The 15,474-nt window shown below is 57.5% G+C and overlaps 1 protein-coding gene across 1 annotated transcript in view; it reads right to left on the bottom strand.

Moving 5' to 3' along the window:
• The window catches only part of MAN1C1 (mannosidase alpha class 1C member 1), a 49,101-nt gene extending 46,321 nt beyond the window's left edge, over window positions 1-2,780 (bottom strand). Inside the window, exon 1 of the mRNA XM_084222765.1 lies at window positions 2,084-2,780. Coding sequence (XP_084078891.1) covers window positions 2,084-2,650 — 567 coding nt within the window. The 5' untranslated portion in view covers window positions 2,651-2,780. The remainder of the gene's footprint in view (window positions 1-2,083) is intronic.
• Window positions 2,781-15,474: the final 12,694 nt, after the last annotated feature.

Below are 15,474 nucleotides of genomic sequence, written 5' to 3'. Positions count from 1 at the left end.
TTCCCCAGGCTGCACCACCCTCCCTTGTTCTGCGTGTTCAGCCTCATATCTCAGCACCATATTTGTTTCTCTCTCTCTGAATAAATAGAAGCGTAGGCACTTTTAAGAAATAAGGGCTCTGTTTGAAGAGTAATTAGCTGTCAGCATAAAACTAATATTTATGGATTCTCATCCTTGAAAACTCTAACTCTGCTACCCAGCACTGATTATGGCTGTTAGAAACAGATGGGGCTGAATCCATACAGCTTGAAATAATGCTATATTTAAAAAATAATTAACTCCAAATGAAGGACTGAATGCCACTCGCTTCCCCTAAATTTGATTTTTCAATTTGATTTGTTTGCACAGAGTGGAAGCTGGGCTGTTCCCAGGTGTGTCGTGCTCCCTGGCACACCTTGGAGGTGGCAATCTGCAGAGACCCAGGCACACGTGAGGGCTGGGCACTGGAACATTCCAGACACCCTGCAGCAGGAAAGGGTGGCTGGATCCCTCCTGGGACCATAAAGGAACCCAGCACCCCTGGGTGTGCCGTGCCTGCCTAGTGGTGCAGCCTTTGTTTTAGTGCCTGACAAAGACAGCAGGAGGGGAACTTTAAAAACTGTTTTTCAGATGCAGGTTGGAGAGGATGAAAGCCCTCGGAGTGTTATTCCCCGACTTGATTCTCTCTTCAATCCGGGGCAGCATCGTTACTGGATGCCTGCACCTCTGCAAGAGCACAGACCCAGGAAATTTATACTCTGCTTAATTAAACCTGTGCTTTTTACTTATTGGCACCTCTTCCCAGAGCAGAATTCCCTCCAAGTTGGTTATCCATCAGGGCGAGGGATCCGACAGCCACGATGGAATCCCACACAAACCCGGTTAACTGGGTCACAGCCTGCTCCACGTGTGTGCCAGGCTGCCAGGCTGGAGCACGAGCTGGAGGCACGGGGCCAAACCCCCCCAGTCCGGTTACCCTGGCTCACAGGGGTCAGCTCCCCGCAGAGGGTGACAATTCCAGTGCCAGTCCCGCAGGGAGCTGCAGGGACAGAGCCTCCTGCTCCTCCCCGGCTCCTGCATCCCATCTCTCCATCCCCCTGCACCAGCCAAGTTCTGTCATCCCCTGGTTTTTGTGCAAATCTGAGCCCCCAGGGATGGAGACTCTTGCACAAGCAAAGGCATCTCCCACCAAGCAAGTTTTTTCCCCCCATAACCCTTTTTTCCCTGAATGACCAAGCTGAAATTTACATTTCGTTAATTTCAGTCATGCCGGCCAGTGGAGGTGTGTGCTCAGCGACAGGGACACTCCCCCGGAAAGTGACACCCCAATTCCTGCCACCCTCCTTGGGAAAAGGAGGGACCTTGTGTGAGAAATGGGGGTGAAGGTGGGGAGGTGAGGGGTGGGAGCAATGAGGGGGGACATGGCTGTGAGGGGCAGTGATGGCTGATTGAGGGGGACACGGCCGTGAGGGGCAGGGATGGCTGATTGAGGGGGACATGGCCGTGAGGGGAGGTGATGGCTGATTGAGGGGGGACACGGCCGTGAGGGGCAGGGATGGCTGATTGAGGGGGGACACGGCTGTGAGGGAAGGTGACAGATGAGGGGGCACCCAGACATGGGGGCTGAGGTGGACATGGCCCCAAAAACTGAGGGTGGTCATGGCCATGAGAGGGGGCAAGGCTTGACTGAGGGCGATGTGGCTGTGAGGGGAGGCAAAGACTGACTGAGGGGGAGATGCGGCCGCGGATGGCAGGTGAGGACTGAGGGGACACACACCTGAGGGGGGCCATGGCTGAGGGGACACACACCTGTGAGGGGAGGGGATGTCGGATGGGGCCATGGCTGAGGGGACACACACCTGAGGGGAGGGGATGTCTGATGGGGCCATGGCTGAGGGGACACACACCTGTGAGGGGAGGGGATGTCTGATGGGGGACACACACCTGAGGGGAGCCGCTGCTGTGAGGAGAAGCAAGGCGAAGGCCGCCTGAGGGGGATGAGAGCACTGAGGTGAGGCGAGGGCTGCCTGAGGGGGCTATGGAGGGACTGAGGCAGCACCGAGCGGGCACTCGGCCGGGAGCGCTGCCTGCGCTCCTCACCCACCTCTCTGATCTTCATCCTGCGGGCGCGGGTCTCGGGGTCCTCTCCGCTCCGCCCGCCCCGCACCGGGTGCCGGAGGCTCCGGCGGAACCGCTCGTAGTCGAAGCGGAACGGGGCCCGCGTCTCCCGGGCCGGGGGCGCGGCGCTGGCGGGCCGGGCTCGGCTCTCGCCGCCCTGCACCTGCTGCCGGGAGCCGGGCGCGGTGCGGGCCGGCGGCCCGGCCATGCGGGCGGCCGTGCGGAGCTTCTCCCGCAGGCGGCGCGGGGCCGCGGGGCTGGCGTGGCGGGGCTCGGCGGCGGCGGGGGGGCTGCGGGGCAGGTCGGTGTCGCGGGCGGAGGAGGAGGAGGCTGAGGACGAGGAGGCGGAGGATGAAGAGGAGGCGGAGGCGGTGGCCCGGCGCGGTAGGAAGAGGCGCTTGAAGCGGGAGGAATCGGGCAGGAGGAACAGGGCCCCGAAGCAGAGCGTGAGCAGGCCCGAGAGGAAGAGCAGGAACAGGAACTTCTGCGGCAGCCGCAGCCCCAGCGCCGCCGGCCAGCCCGGCATGCCCGGCAGCTTCCGCAGCACCACCATGGGGCACCGGATCGCGGCCGCCGGGCGGGACCCGCCGCCACGCCGGGGGCTGCCGCTGGCTCCTGCGGCGAAACGCTCAGCGGGGCCCGCCCTGGGCACCACCGGCCGCCTTCACCGGGGACCGCACGTGGGTGGCTGCGGGCCGGGCGGAGCGGCGGTTCAGCGTCCCCCCTGCCGGCATGAAGGCGGCGGCGAGCGCATCCCGCCGGGGCCGGGCGGCGAGCGGCTGGGCTGGGCTGGTCCCGGTGCGGGCTCCCGGCAGGACGGTGCTCCGGGGCTGGCTCAGGCAGCGGCGCCGGGGCGGTGCGAGCCCGTCTCTCTAGGCGGCGGTGGGTTCATGCTGCAGCATTTCTGCGGGGCGGGGGGAGACAAGAGCGCGGTCACTCAGCACCGCCGAGGATGCGGCCGGCGAGACGAGCCTTTGTCCCCGGCCGGTCCCCCACCCTCCGGCAGCACTAGTTCGGTTCCCTCTGCCCGGACTCGGCATCAGCTCTCCGGTCTGCGAGGAGCTCTGAGCTCTGCACCATCTCCCATCCAGCGCCGGGATGCCGGGCTCTGCTGGCGGGGCAGCCCGGGGACAAGGGGAGAACCCCGGGGGAACGAGGTGCTCTGGGACACCCCAGGAGGGGCAGGGTGCCCTGGGACAGCGCACACAGACAGGGACGAGGCTGCTCCGCTCCTCTGCCAGGAGCTGCCTTCGCCGGCGCCGGGCTGGGGACGATGGGGCTGCAAACCAGCCATGCGGAAAGCTCGGCTCGGGCTGAGCTTCCCGAGGCAAAAAATAGTAATAAAAAAAATAAATCTACCGGGTTTGCTTTTGCCTAATAGATCCCGGCAAATTTCTCCCAAATCTCTGCCGGCTAGAGTTATCCATACCCCCCCACAAATCCTTTCCTTGCCGAAGAGCCAGAGCTCAACTTTCAGACCCCGCAAGCCGGCAGGACACGGCTTAAACCCCTACGTGCGATCCCCAAATCGCTCCTTCTTCCGCGGGCAGGGACAGCGCTGCCCCCGAGCGCCGTCACACCCGCTGGGGCGGACGCTCTCCTACCCCCAGCGCTGTTTACTCACCCCTCGGACAAATCCAAGCCTCTCTGGCTCCTACAGTAAGCAAAATCTTCTCAGTCCTGCCCGCTCATCCCGAAAGCGACAGCCCCTCGCTGCTGCCAGCGCTCACGGGTACCCGCTCAAGTAGGAGAGGGAAGATGCTGCGCTCTCCAGGGGACAGCTCCTCTCCCTGGCCATCCGAGCACGCACGAGGGAAGCACTCACTGCACCGAGCCCCCTGCCAGGCTGGGGTTTCGCCCGCCCCCGTGCCGGGCGCGGGGACCGGCGGGGCAGCGCTGCCCGGTGCCCGCACGGAGCCCCGCCCGCGCCGCCGCTCACTGCGACAGCGCCCGGCCCCGCCCCCGCCGCGCCCCCTCCCGCCAACGGTCACTCCGCCGCCGCGCCGGCCAATCAGCGCGCGCGGCTCTGCCCGCCCTCGCGCGCTATTGGCTGATTATCCCCTCCTGCCATCGCCCATTGGCTGCTGCCCGCGACAGGGAAGCCGTGGGCCCCGCCCCCTTGTTTACCACAGTCGCCCGGCTCGAGCTTGGCGAGGGTTGGCCCCGCCCCTTTCCTCCAGCCATCGCCTCCCATTGGCTGCGAGGAACGCCCCGTCCGCGCTGCGATTGGTGGAGGGGGGGGGCGCCGCTACTTTAAAAAGGGGCTGCGGGCACGCGGCGGCTCCAGAGGCGATGAGGACTCGGCGGGGCTGGCGGGAGGTGATGTTACCAATTCCCATCCTCACGCACCGTGAGCACTCTGGGGGACCGATTACCCACAGATCCCCCACGAGGGGCTCCATATTCTGCGTGTGCCACGGCCCCGGGGGCACTGCCTTGCTGCTTGGCACGAGGAGAGGAGCAGGAGTTTCAGTGAGGGGCTGGAGGTGCCTTGGGAACCTCATTTCTGATTTATACGAGCCCATGTTCAAGTGCTGTGAAACACTACTTAATCCCAAATCGTTAAATCTACACTTCAACTTATCACCAGGTAGATTTGAGTGACCCTGTCGGCTAATACTGTACCAGAGGGGAAGATAGTGAATCGGGGTTTCTGTTCATAAATGTTACAAAAAATGCCCTCAAACTGGCAGAATTAGCAATGAAAAGGAGAAAAGAGCATCATCCACACCTGGAGGCATCTGGAACCCCTCAGGAATAACTGGATGGGGGAAGGGGGCAGGATGAGGCTCCCAGGAAAGGGTAAACGCAGCCACCAGAGAACAGCTGTGACTAAGCTTGGAAGAGCTAAAAGGGAACATTTTGTAGGCTGGAAAGGAGCTGGAGCTGCAAGGAAAGGAAAGAAATCATGTGCTGTTTGTGTGCTCAGTGTGTGCCTCCTGCACAATAACCAGCACCGCAGGGGACAGATACCTGAGCTGATTGCTGCAGGGCCCCACACCTCTGAGAGTCAGACACACACACATATTGTGAGTCAGACACACTAATATTGTCATTTTCCCCTGAAAACCACTTTAAGGGGCATAAAGCAGGCAGCACAACAGGACTGTGGAGCTGCCCTTGACCCCAGGCTGACCATCCTCCCACTTCACCTTCCCTGCAGCTGCTGCAGGTTTAGTCCAAACAAACCCAAACAATCGTGATGCTTTCAGCTCCAGCGGCCGCCCTGTGGACCTTGAAGGTGGCCACCCTCCGAGGGGATTTGCATCTTGATGGTTTAGGTTTAAAATTGCTTTTTTCCCCCTGCAGTTGGAGGCAGGGCCTGCTGGGCGTGAAGGAGCTGTGGGCGCCACGGCCTCCATGGGGCACCATGGCCGCCATGAGGCACCACGGCCCTTGGTCACCACAGCCTCCATGGGGCACCATGGATTTGCATCCTGATGGTTTGGGTTTGAAATTGCTTTTTTCCCCCTGCAGTTGGAGGCAGGGCCTGCTGAGCGTGAAGGAGCTGTGGGCACCATGGCCTCCATGGGGCACCATGGCCACCATGGGGCACCACAGCCTCCATGGGGCACCACAGCCCTTGGTCACCATGGCCTCCATGGCCACCATGGATTTGCATCCTGATGGTTTGGGTTTGAAATTGCTTTTTCCCCCTGCAGTTGGAGGCAGGGCCTGCTGAGCGTGAAGGAGCTGTGGGCACCGCGGCCCATGGTCGCCATGGCCGCCATGGCAGGCCCTGCAGAGCTGGAGCCAGCCCGGCACAGCTGCTCTCCCTCCTGCCCCGTGGCTGCACCATGAACAGCAGGAATCACAGAACCACCAGGTTGGAGTCATGGTTGGCTCAAGATCATCGAGCCCAGCCCCAACACCTCAACTAAACCCTGGCCCCCAGTGCCACATCCAGGGATGTGACTGCAGCACCTCCCCAGGCAGACAACTCCAGTACTTGATCACCCTTTCCATAAAAACCTTTTTCCTGATATCCAACCTGTGTTTCCCTTGGTGCAGCTCCCTTAGGGAAGGAGGGATGGGGCTGCTCCTCCTTGGCAGGTGCTGCCCGGGCTCCTCTCAGCCCCTGGGAGCAGCTCCAGAGGAAGCTTTGGTCCTGCTCAGGACAGGGAGAGCCCTGTGAGCCAGCTGCCGCTTCCACCGCTCCGAGCACAGATGGATTTTGGCATTTTGTACCTCGGGCAGCCCCCAGGGACCAGCACTGCTCCGTGGGCTCCCACACCTCAGCTCAGACTGACCAGAAATAATCCTTCACCTTCCTTAAACCTCCTCTCCCTGGGGAAGCCTCACACAGCAGGCAAGGCTGCATTTTGGCTCATCATTATTGGAAAAAACAACCCTGAACCAACCCAACAAAACCCCCCAAACCAAAGCTCCTCTGTTCCCCTGGTGGTCCCTTGATCTTCTTAGGGAAGGCCCCAGGATGGGAAAGGTTGGATGGCTCTGCTTCCTAAGAGGATTTGGGGGCATCAAGGAGGATAATAAATAAAAATCAACAGCAGAGAGCAAAGCAGAGGGAGGATAAACCAAAGAGTTGTGAGCAAAGCAAAGGGCGATGCCTCGCTCCTCATTCCAGGCAGCAGCAGCAGTGGAAAAGTTGGAGGCTTATCTTTTAATTAGGTTAAATTAGGAAATCTTTTTGTTTTGCTTTTTTGTGTTTAGCATAACATTGTCTTGGAGGTAAAAGCTTGGAAATGGAAGGTTCTCCAGATTAGGTTAAATTAAGATATTATGCTTTTTAAAGAAGACAAAGCATTGTCTTCAAGGTAAATGTTTAATTACATTTTAAAAACAATTTTGTCTGTGCAATAATAAGACAGAGCCCAGCTCTGCCCGTGACTGCAATTCCAGACAGAAGCCAAATAAATTGAGAAATTGCTGTTGAAGGAGTTAGGAGGCAGAGTGTAATTACTGGGGAAATGGGGGTCCTGCTGCATTATGATTCTTGTTTTTTTAGCAGCTCTGGAAGAAATAATTTAAAGAAAATTACTTTTTTTTTATTTTTATGGGCATAAGAAAAATAGAATTTAATATCCACCTTTCTGTGAGGAAGCAAACTACAGAGTGAGTGATAACACCCAGGGCAAAGGAGTTTGGCCCAATTATTGCACTCGAGCCTCCAGACTGTGTTTTAGAGAGCCTCGATGTTTGTTCCTCTCTCAGAGCAGAAAACATTTCTGGTTCTGCCTGTGGGGGGAAGAAACCAAGCCACGAAGGCAGCCTTGCTCCCCTGTGGTGGAAAGGGATCGTACATGTGAACACGTCCCCAGAACAGGGCAGCCCCAGACACAGAATCTCTGCTGATAGCTACTACAAAGTGCAGGCAGTGACAACAAACCCTGCTGGGGCTGCCAGCCGTGACAGGGAGGGATCCCCTCCCTCCCTCCCTCCCTCCCTCCCGGGCAACAAGCTGGGCTGACAGAACAAGGAGCTGTCTCCTGGAGCAGCTCTGACACTGCACAGCCCGGTCTGTGCCTCAGCTCTGCAGCCTGAGCTCAGCATCCTGCTGGGAACAGAGCTCCTGCTGCTGCCCCCCTGCCCTGCCTCAACTGGGGGATGGATCCTGGCTGCTCCCACCCTGCCTGCCTCACCTGGGGGATGGATCCTGGCTGCTCCCACCCTGCCCTGCCTCACCTGGGGGATGGATCCTGGCTGCTCCCACCCTGCCCTGCCTCACCTGGGGGATGGATCCTGGCTGCTCCCACCCTGCCCTGCCTCACCTGGGGGATGAGGGGATGGATCCTGGCTGCTCCCATCCTGCCCTGCCTCACCTGGGGGATGAGGGGATGGATCCTGGCTGCTCCCACCCTGCCCTGCCTCACCTGGGGGATGGATCCTGGCTGCTCCCACCCTGCCCTGCCTCACCTGGGGGATGGATCCTGGCTGCTCCCACCCTGCCCTGCCTCACCTGGGGACCAGCAGGGAGGGTTTGGAGAGGATGAGGGGATGGATCCTGGCTGTTCTCACCTGACTCTGCCTCACCTGGGGGATGAGGGGATGGATCCTGGCTGCTCCCACCCTGCCCTGCCTCACCTGGGGGATCAGGGGATGGATCCTGGCTGTTCTCACATGGCTCTGCCTCACCTGGGGGGATCAGGGGATGGATCCTGGCTGCTCCCACCCTGTCCTGCCTCACCTGGGGGATGGATCCTGGCTGTTCCCACCCTGCCCTGCCTCACCTGGGCCAGCAGGGAGGGTTTGGGGGAGGATGAAGCTTCCAAGGCTGCTGTTCCTCCCCTGCAGCTGCCCCTGGTTTATCTGCTTGGGATCAGATCAGGGCAAACCCAGACATTTCAGCCTGGCTGAGGCAATCTGCAAACACCAGCCCTAAACTCAGAGCAGGGCTCGCCTCTGCAGTGGGGAGAGTGAGCAAAACAGTCCCTGCTGACCTGTAATGACTCAGGACAGGAGAATCTGTGTGGTATCGATTGTTTTGAGGCGTTGGAAACACGAGCAGAGGGCAGGAGGCTGCGGAGGAGCCCGGGTAATTAAGGAAGCTCGGGTAATTAAGGACTCTTTACCTGCTCCCTGGGCATGGATTGCAGCGCTGCAGGGAGTGAGGGGCAGCACTGCCTGGCACGGTAAACCACGGCTGAGGGGCTGCCGGGGTCCTTTGGGGAGGAATTATTGCAACAAACACCTGAAAGGCTGAATTGTGATGAAATCCAGCCATGGCAACGTCACCCGTGCAGGGGAATTCAGGCAGCACAGCCCGGGGCACCGAGCTGCAGGAGCTGAGGGAAAACTGCTGGAAAGGCAAGGGAGGGAAAGGACAGAGGGGAAGAAAGGCTGCTCCAAAGAACATCTCTCTCCTCCTCCTGCAGATGATCCCCTCAGCATCTCTCGTGTTGCCAAGGAGGACTTTTCCAGGCTGGAAGTTATAGAAATGGATAAGCTGGAAGTGGGGCTTGCCCTGATTTCATGTAGAGAATTCCAGGGAGCTAAACCTGCAGAAAAAGGGGTTCCTGAGCCCCTGGGTGCCAGTCAGGAGGGAATGCACAGTGCAGAGAAAGCAGCTGCCTCACCTGAAGCTACAGGAGTGCTACAGCCACAGCCAGACCACGGCAAGGGGGATATTTGGTCCCCCAGAGCTCTGAGTTCAGGGGCACCCTCACACACTGATCTGCAGCTCTGCCTGCTTTGCTTTGCACTCCACATTCCTACATGCAAGGTATTCATTATCTGAATTAAGAGTCACACTTAGGGATGCACAGAAGCCTTGCTGAGAATTCCAACAGCTCTCAGCAGGCAGGAGAGAGACTTTGCACCATGTGAACCCCATCACCTCAGCCAGACTCGTGTCCCATCCCAGAAGAGGGGAAAAAACCATTCACATCTGAGATAACAACCCAATCTGAGTCCCTCACCCCAGAACTGTGTAGGAACGAGCTCTCACAAGAGGAGGAATCTTGCTTAATTATGGTAAAGGTCTACATCTCAGCAGTCTTACCTCCTGTGTGCCAGGGAAAATATCAAAGACGCTGAAAAACAGCACAAAAGCAGAAACACAACATAAGGTGCACGGAGGAGAGAGCAGGAATATTCCCAGTTTATTACTTCCCTGTAACACCAGGTGACTAATGGAGCAGGCTGCAGCTTTTTTCCCTGTTTTTTCATTAAAATCAGCATCATCAGAACTCCTGTGCTCCATTTTGAATAAGGAGAGGGCCAGAGGAGTGCTGTGAATTTGCTCCTGTGAATGTGGAGCACCAGCCCATTTTAGATGCCTTCAGAAAGAAGATCCCAAGTGGGAAAGGTCTAAGAATAATTTTCAGCCAAAGACTTCACCTGGCAGGAAATGCAGCTCAGGCAAACCAGACCTGAAGATAAATCAGGGAGGAACTTGGTGAAAGCAAAACGAGCCCAGCTTTTCCTTGGGTGCCCAACTCCCCTTCAGCTGCTTCTGCTGAAGTGCAGCAGCTCCCTGGCAAGCCCTGAGACAAGGAGAGGGCTCTCTGCAGCCCAAAAGAACTTTCCAGTCACCTTGAGGGTGAAGTTCATCTGTCCCAACCTGAGGAACAGGTCACTCCCAGCCTGGCTGGGATGAATCACTGTCTGCTCTATATTTAAACCCAGCCTGGGGAGGCCAGCACTGAGCTGCTGTCATCGTGCCAGGCTGGTGTCCCACGTTCCTGTGGCATCCTCAGGCAAAACACGTCCTGTGACACAGCCACAGCCTGCAGGGGCCTCAGCACCGCTCTGAGAGCTCACCCAGCAGAGTCCCAGTGCTCCCAGTACCTGGGGATGGCCTGGACTGGTGGCACTGTGCCGGCACAGCCCCTGCTGCTGCTGCTGGGAGAGGGGGATTTCATCCTCCAGGTCCTTTCACAAATGTCCTTTCAATTCTTCCTGGCTCGGGAGGAAATGAAATCAATTCAAGGTGCTGGTGTGAACCAGGGAAAGGTTTTCCCTTCCTGGTGTCTCATGTGGCCCCAGCTCAGATTCCTCATTCCCTGAGATCCCTTGAAATGACAAATCTCCCACAGGCACCCACAGACCCACTCAGATTTCATCTTCCTTTTCCCCCTTGAAAACTGCACACTGGGCTATGCCTAATCCACGTGAAAACACAAAAATCTCTTCCTTGGATCCTCAGCCAGGCTGAGCAGATCCTGCCCAGGGACCCCAGCAGACCCTGCCCGGGGCGGTGCATTGTCCCTGTCCCCAGCCCGTGTTTGGTGAGCCCTGGTGGCTGCGGTGACACCTCGCAGAGCCCTGGTGGCTGCGGTGACACCTGGAGCCGTGTGCGGACAGGCAGAGCCGATGCTGAGGGCGGCTCCCCCCGTTCCTGATTCTCACCGCAGCCAGGAGCTCCTCTCCCGATATTTTGCTGTGTTATCGCTCCAGCACCTCCCGGAGATGGCCCAAACCAGATAAAGCCCGAGCTCATCAGGGCAGGCAGCTTTAAATCAGCACTTAGAGGAGCCTTTATCGCTCCGGGCGGGAGGCACGGGCAGGTCGGGATGCTCAGCCCGGGCACCTCCCAGCGCCTCGCCGGGCTCTGAGCGGGGTGAATCGCTCAGAAGAAACACATCCAGTGCCACTTCACTGCGGCTGGCACTGCCAGCACGGCAGGAGCGGTGCCAGCCCGAGGGCAGGGACTCACCCGCATCCCTGCGGGCTCCGGCGAGGGGATGGTGGCACGGCAGAGGTGGCTGGGGACACACACAGCGCCCTGGGGATGGTGAGGCTGCTCCTGGCACCGGGCACAGCCTCTGCCCGGAGCATCCAGCAGCGCTCGGGGCGTGCCCAGGGCTGTCCGGGCTGGATTCGGGCGCTCCCGCAGCCCCGTGCGATGGGAGGGAGCCCCGGGAGCCGCTCCGGCCGGGGCTGCTCGGGCTCTGCTGGGGCTCAGCCTCACCCCGAGCCCTCGCTGCGCTCCGGCAGATCCAAGAGCAGAGCTCCGAGGGCGGGGGAAGCGGCGGTGATGCACGGCCGGTGTGGCAGCCGAGCCTCTCCTGCCAGGCTCCGCCGTTCTGCCGTGAATTCCTGCACCGGCAGCGCTCCCGCTTCTCCCAGCGCATTCCGCAGACGTGAGTCAGCCCGGCTCGAAATATAAACGGGAGACCACAGAGGAGCAGGTGACCCAGATTCTGCCAGACCTTCCCCAATTTAATCTTGATATACACCACCAGCTGCCGGCTGGGTCACCGCGTTTAACCAGCAGGAGAAAACAGAGTCCAGCCTCTGCCATCCCCTGCAAGCAAAGCTCCTGCCTCCCAGCGCTGGCTCTCTCCACACACAGTCACACTGGGCCAAGCCACTGACCCCTAAACTCTCCTTGGGTCTCAGGATCCATCAAAGCCTCCAACATCAATGCCAAGGACCAAACCTGGCCCCACTCAAGAAGAAATTCCCAGCACAGCCCCACCCCACAGACCACCCCAGGAGACAAATCCTCTCCAGAGCCTGCAGCCGGGGCTTTGGGGTTTATTTGGCTCCTCTGAGGGGTGGGAAGGTGGATTTGGGAAGCTGTGGCTCCAGCTGAGGACAGGGAGAGCTGAGCCAGGGCCAGCCCCAGCTCTGTGCAGGGCAGGGCTGGGAGCTCCTGGTGATCCATGCTCAGTAAAAATCCCTGACTCCAGCTGGACCAGAGCTCCCAGAAAGCTCTGCCAGAGTCAGCTGGATCATCCTCTGGCTCCTGCAGCAACCACGAAATGACAGGTTCCTGTTCCAGGCCCTTTCTGAGCAGGTGATTTCACAGGAGCTGAGATTCCCAAACCTGAGCTGGATCTGCAGGTCCTGCAGATTTTTTGCATCATTCTCATCCCTCTTCCACCACCCACCTTCTGTGCTCTGTTTTTAACTCACACCTGAAGCCAAGTTGGTCTGGGAGGTGCTGCCAGAAGATGCACCTGGCTCCTGTCACTGCTCCCTGCTGTCACCCTGAGCACCCCAAAAGCTGCAGCCCCTCCTTTGCCATGGACATGGAGCCTCCTCCAGCCTCCCTCCCAAACAAACCCAACCACCCAAAGAATTCTGACACCTTCTCCAGGCTTTTTAACATTTTCCTGTGGGCTGGCCAAGCCACAGCCTCCTCTCTGCACACCAGCTCTCGTTCTGGGCAGGCTGAGGTGATCAGAAATATTTCCTGATCTCCAGGCTGCCTCCTTGCCCTGCAATGTGCAGGTTCTCTGCAGACAGAGCTGCAGGAATTGCAGACGTGCAGGACATGCTGACCTGGCAGTGCTCCACGGGGCAGGGGGAACCAAAGGACATCAGAGGCAAATCCCTGCTGCTCCTGGGCAGGGTGAGATGTGCCTGGGCTCGGGGTCCTGCTCCTGCTCTGATTGCAGCTCTGCCCTCCCCTGAGCTGTCCAGGGGACACTGCAGGCACTGCTCACTGTCACCATTTCCCTTGCAGTAGCACATGAGCTTACAGGAAGCCTCTCAGCTGCAGCTTTTTATATCTGAACTCTTTCTGGCTGAGCAATCTCAGCCTACTATTGATCCACATGACGCATTTGATTCCTAGAATTGAGATTGGAATTTAAAAAACAGCATTTCTGTTTCTCCCAGCCGCTTTGTTTCTCACGTGTGACGCTCAGAGCGTGCAGCACTCGGGTTCTTGCTGTGATAAAAGTGAAGGAATTTTTCAGAAGTGGAAAGCTGGGACTGCTCCAGCCCAAAATTCAGTGATGGTGGGAGCAAAACACCTGGGTGTTCTCTCCCCCATCACCTTTCAAATGCCAAGCAGCTGCTGAAGTTGTTTTCTGGGGCTCATGGAATGGTTTGGGTGGGAAGGGACCTTAAAAACCATCTCATTCCCACCCCTGGGTGGGCAGGGACACCTCCCACTGTCCCAGGGCGCTCCAGCCTGGCCTGGGGCACTGCCAGGGACCCAAGGGCAGAGGGATTTCTCCCTAATATTTCATCTAATCCCCCCTTCTTTGAGCTTTCACCCATTTCCCTTTGTCCTGTCAAGCAGGAATTTGGAAAGAATAAAATAGAAATAAACCTATAAACCCAATAAACCCAGCTGGGAATCAAACAGGACTGTTCCTGATGCTGCAGACTCAATGATCTATTGGATTTGTGGGGTGCCCCAGTGAAGGCAGGAATGGTGAATCTGACTCCATGTTCTCAGAAGGCTGATTGATTATTTTATGATCTATATTATATTAAAGAATGCTGTACTAAACTATACTAAAGAATACAGAAAGGATACAGACAGAAGGCTAAAAAGATAATAATGAAACTCATGACTTTCTCCAGAGTCCTGACACAGCTTGGCCCCAACTGGCCAAAGAGTGCAAACAACTCACATGAAACCAGTGAAACCATCACCTGTGGGTAAACAACCTCCAAACACATTCCAGAGCAGCAAAACACAGCAGGAGCAAATCAGAAAATTATTGTTTTCCTTTTCTCTGAGGCTTCTCAGCTTCCCAGGAGAAAAATCCTGGGTGAAGGTCATTTTCCAGAAAATGTGACTGTGACAATCTTCCCTTGCTGCTTCCTCCTGCTCCAAGAGAATTTCCAGCAGCTGGAGTGGACAGAAATGCCCCAGTTTCACAAGGAATCACCCCTGACTCAGGGGAGAGAGGCTGGAGCCCCTCCTGTCTGGGAGCAAAGTGAGCTGGCTCTTGCTCACTTGGGCTCTCTCTGTAGGTATTGCATTGATGCAGAAAGTGCTGTGTATTCTCTTGTTTATTTGCAAAAAAAAAAGGTTAAAAAAAACCAAAGTCTATTAAAATGCTGCACCTCTGGGAGTGCCAGTGAAAGGAGTGTGATGTGACTCCAGCAGGGAAGTGATCAGCCTGCAATAATTTAGATGTTCCTGTTGCTATGGATACTTTCTTTAAGTGAAGCATACCATTATAATTTAAATTTCCAGTAACTCACAAAAAAAAAAAGCACATTAAAAGTAATAAAAAATGCCAGAGACGCAACTGTTTTATTCCTTGCTGTCAGTTTCACAGGTGCTGTGACAGCACTGGATGGAGAAGTGATGAAATTGGCACTTGGGAGCAGATTTCATTCTTTTACTCATTTATTCCATTAATTAGACCTTGGGCTCGTGGCTGTGATTGAGGCAGGGCCTGGTGACAGGCTGGGAGAGGGGATGGGACACTGGGATGGGACACTGGGATGTCACCCTGGGAGCTGGGATGTCACCCTGGGATGTGCCACCTCTCAGCAGTGAATTCCTCCTGCCCTCCCTCGCAGGAGAAGGGAAAGGATGCTGGAAGTTCCTGAGCTGGCAGCTAAAAAAAGGGAGTGGAAGCTGGAAGTTGCCAGAGTGGCAGCTGAAAAGAGGTCACAGCAGAGCTGAGGGATCGATGTGTTCCTCAGCAGGGCCATCAGCCCTCAGCAGCTGGGACAGCTCAGCCTGGAACAGGCAGATCCAGCTGGAAATGAGCCCTGCTGGGTTTGTTTCTGTGAGCCCAGAGGGAACAGGTCTGTGGCAGCCCCCCAGAGGGATGGATTTCATCCTCCAGGTGCCTCCCAGCCAAGGTGGGGCAGCAGGGCTGAGCACTCAGGACTGTGCTGGGCTCTCTTCAGCCACAATCAGCTGCACAAACTCGGAGGAAAAAGCACTTTGGGACTCAGAAACTGCCACTGAGGAGATCTGAGGTTTGATGTTTCTCTTCACATGCAGGTGAGCCTGAAGCTTCCACCTCCCTCTTTTCCCCCTTCCTCACAGCCTCACCTGGAGGCCAAAGCAGCCACACAGGGACAGGTCCTGTGTCACCCTGGGCCACCTCCTGTCCCACAGCAGCCCCTGGGAGCAGAGCAGGGGTCAGAATCCCCCCCCAGGACCTTTCTGACCACATCCTGCCATGCACCAGGGCCAGGCACCACCCAGAGACACAAAAACAGCCACAGGAACCACAGGGGAAATAAACTCACCCAGCACAGAGC

Source organism: Fringilla coelebs, assembly GCF_963513975.1.
Source record: "Fringilla coelebs genome assembly, chromosome: 28".
NCBI classification, from domain to species: domain Eukaryota; kingdom Metazoa; phylum Chordata; class Aves; order Passeriformes; family Fringillidae; genus Fringilla; species Fringilla coelebs.
The sequence above is the reverse complement of the archived record's forward strand: the minus strand, read 5'-3'. Positions and strand labels throughout refer to the sequence as shown.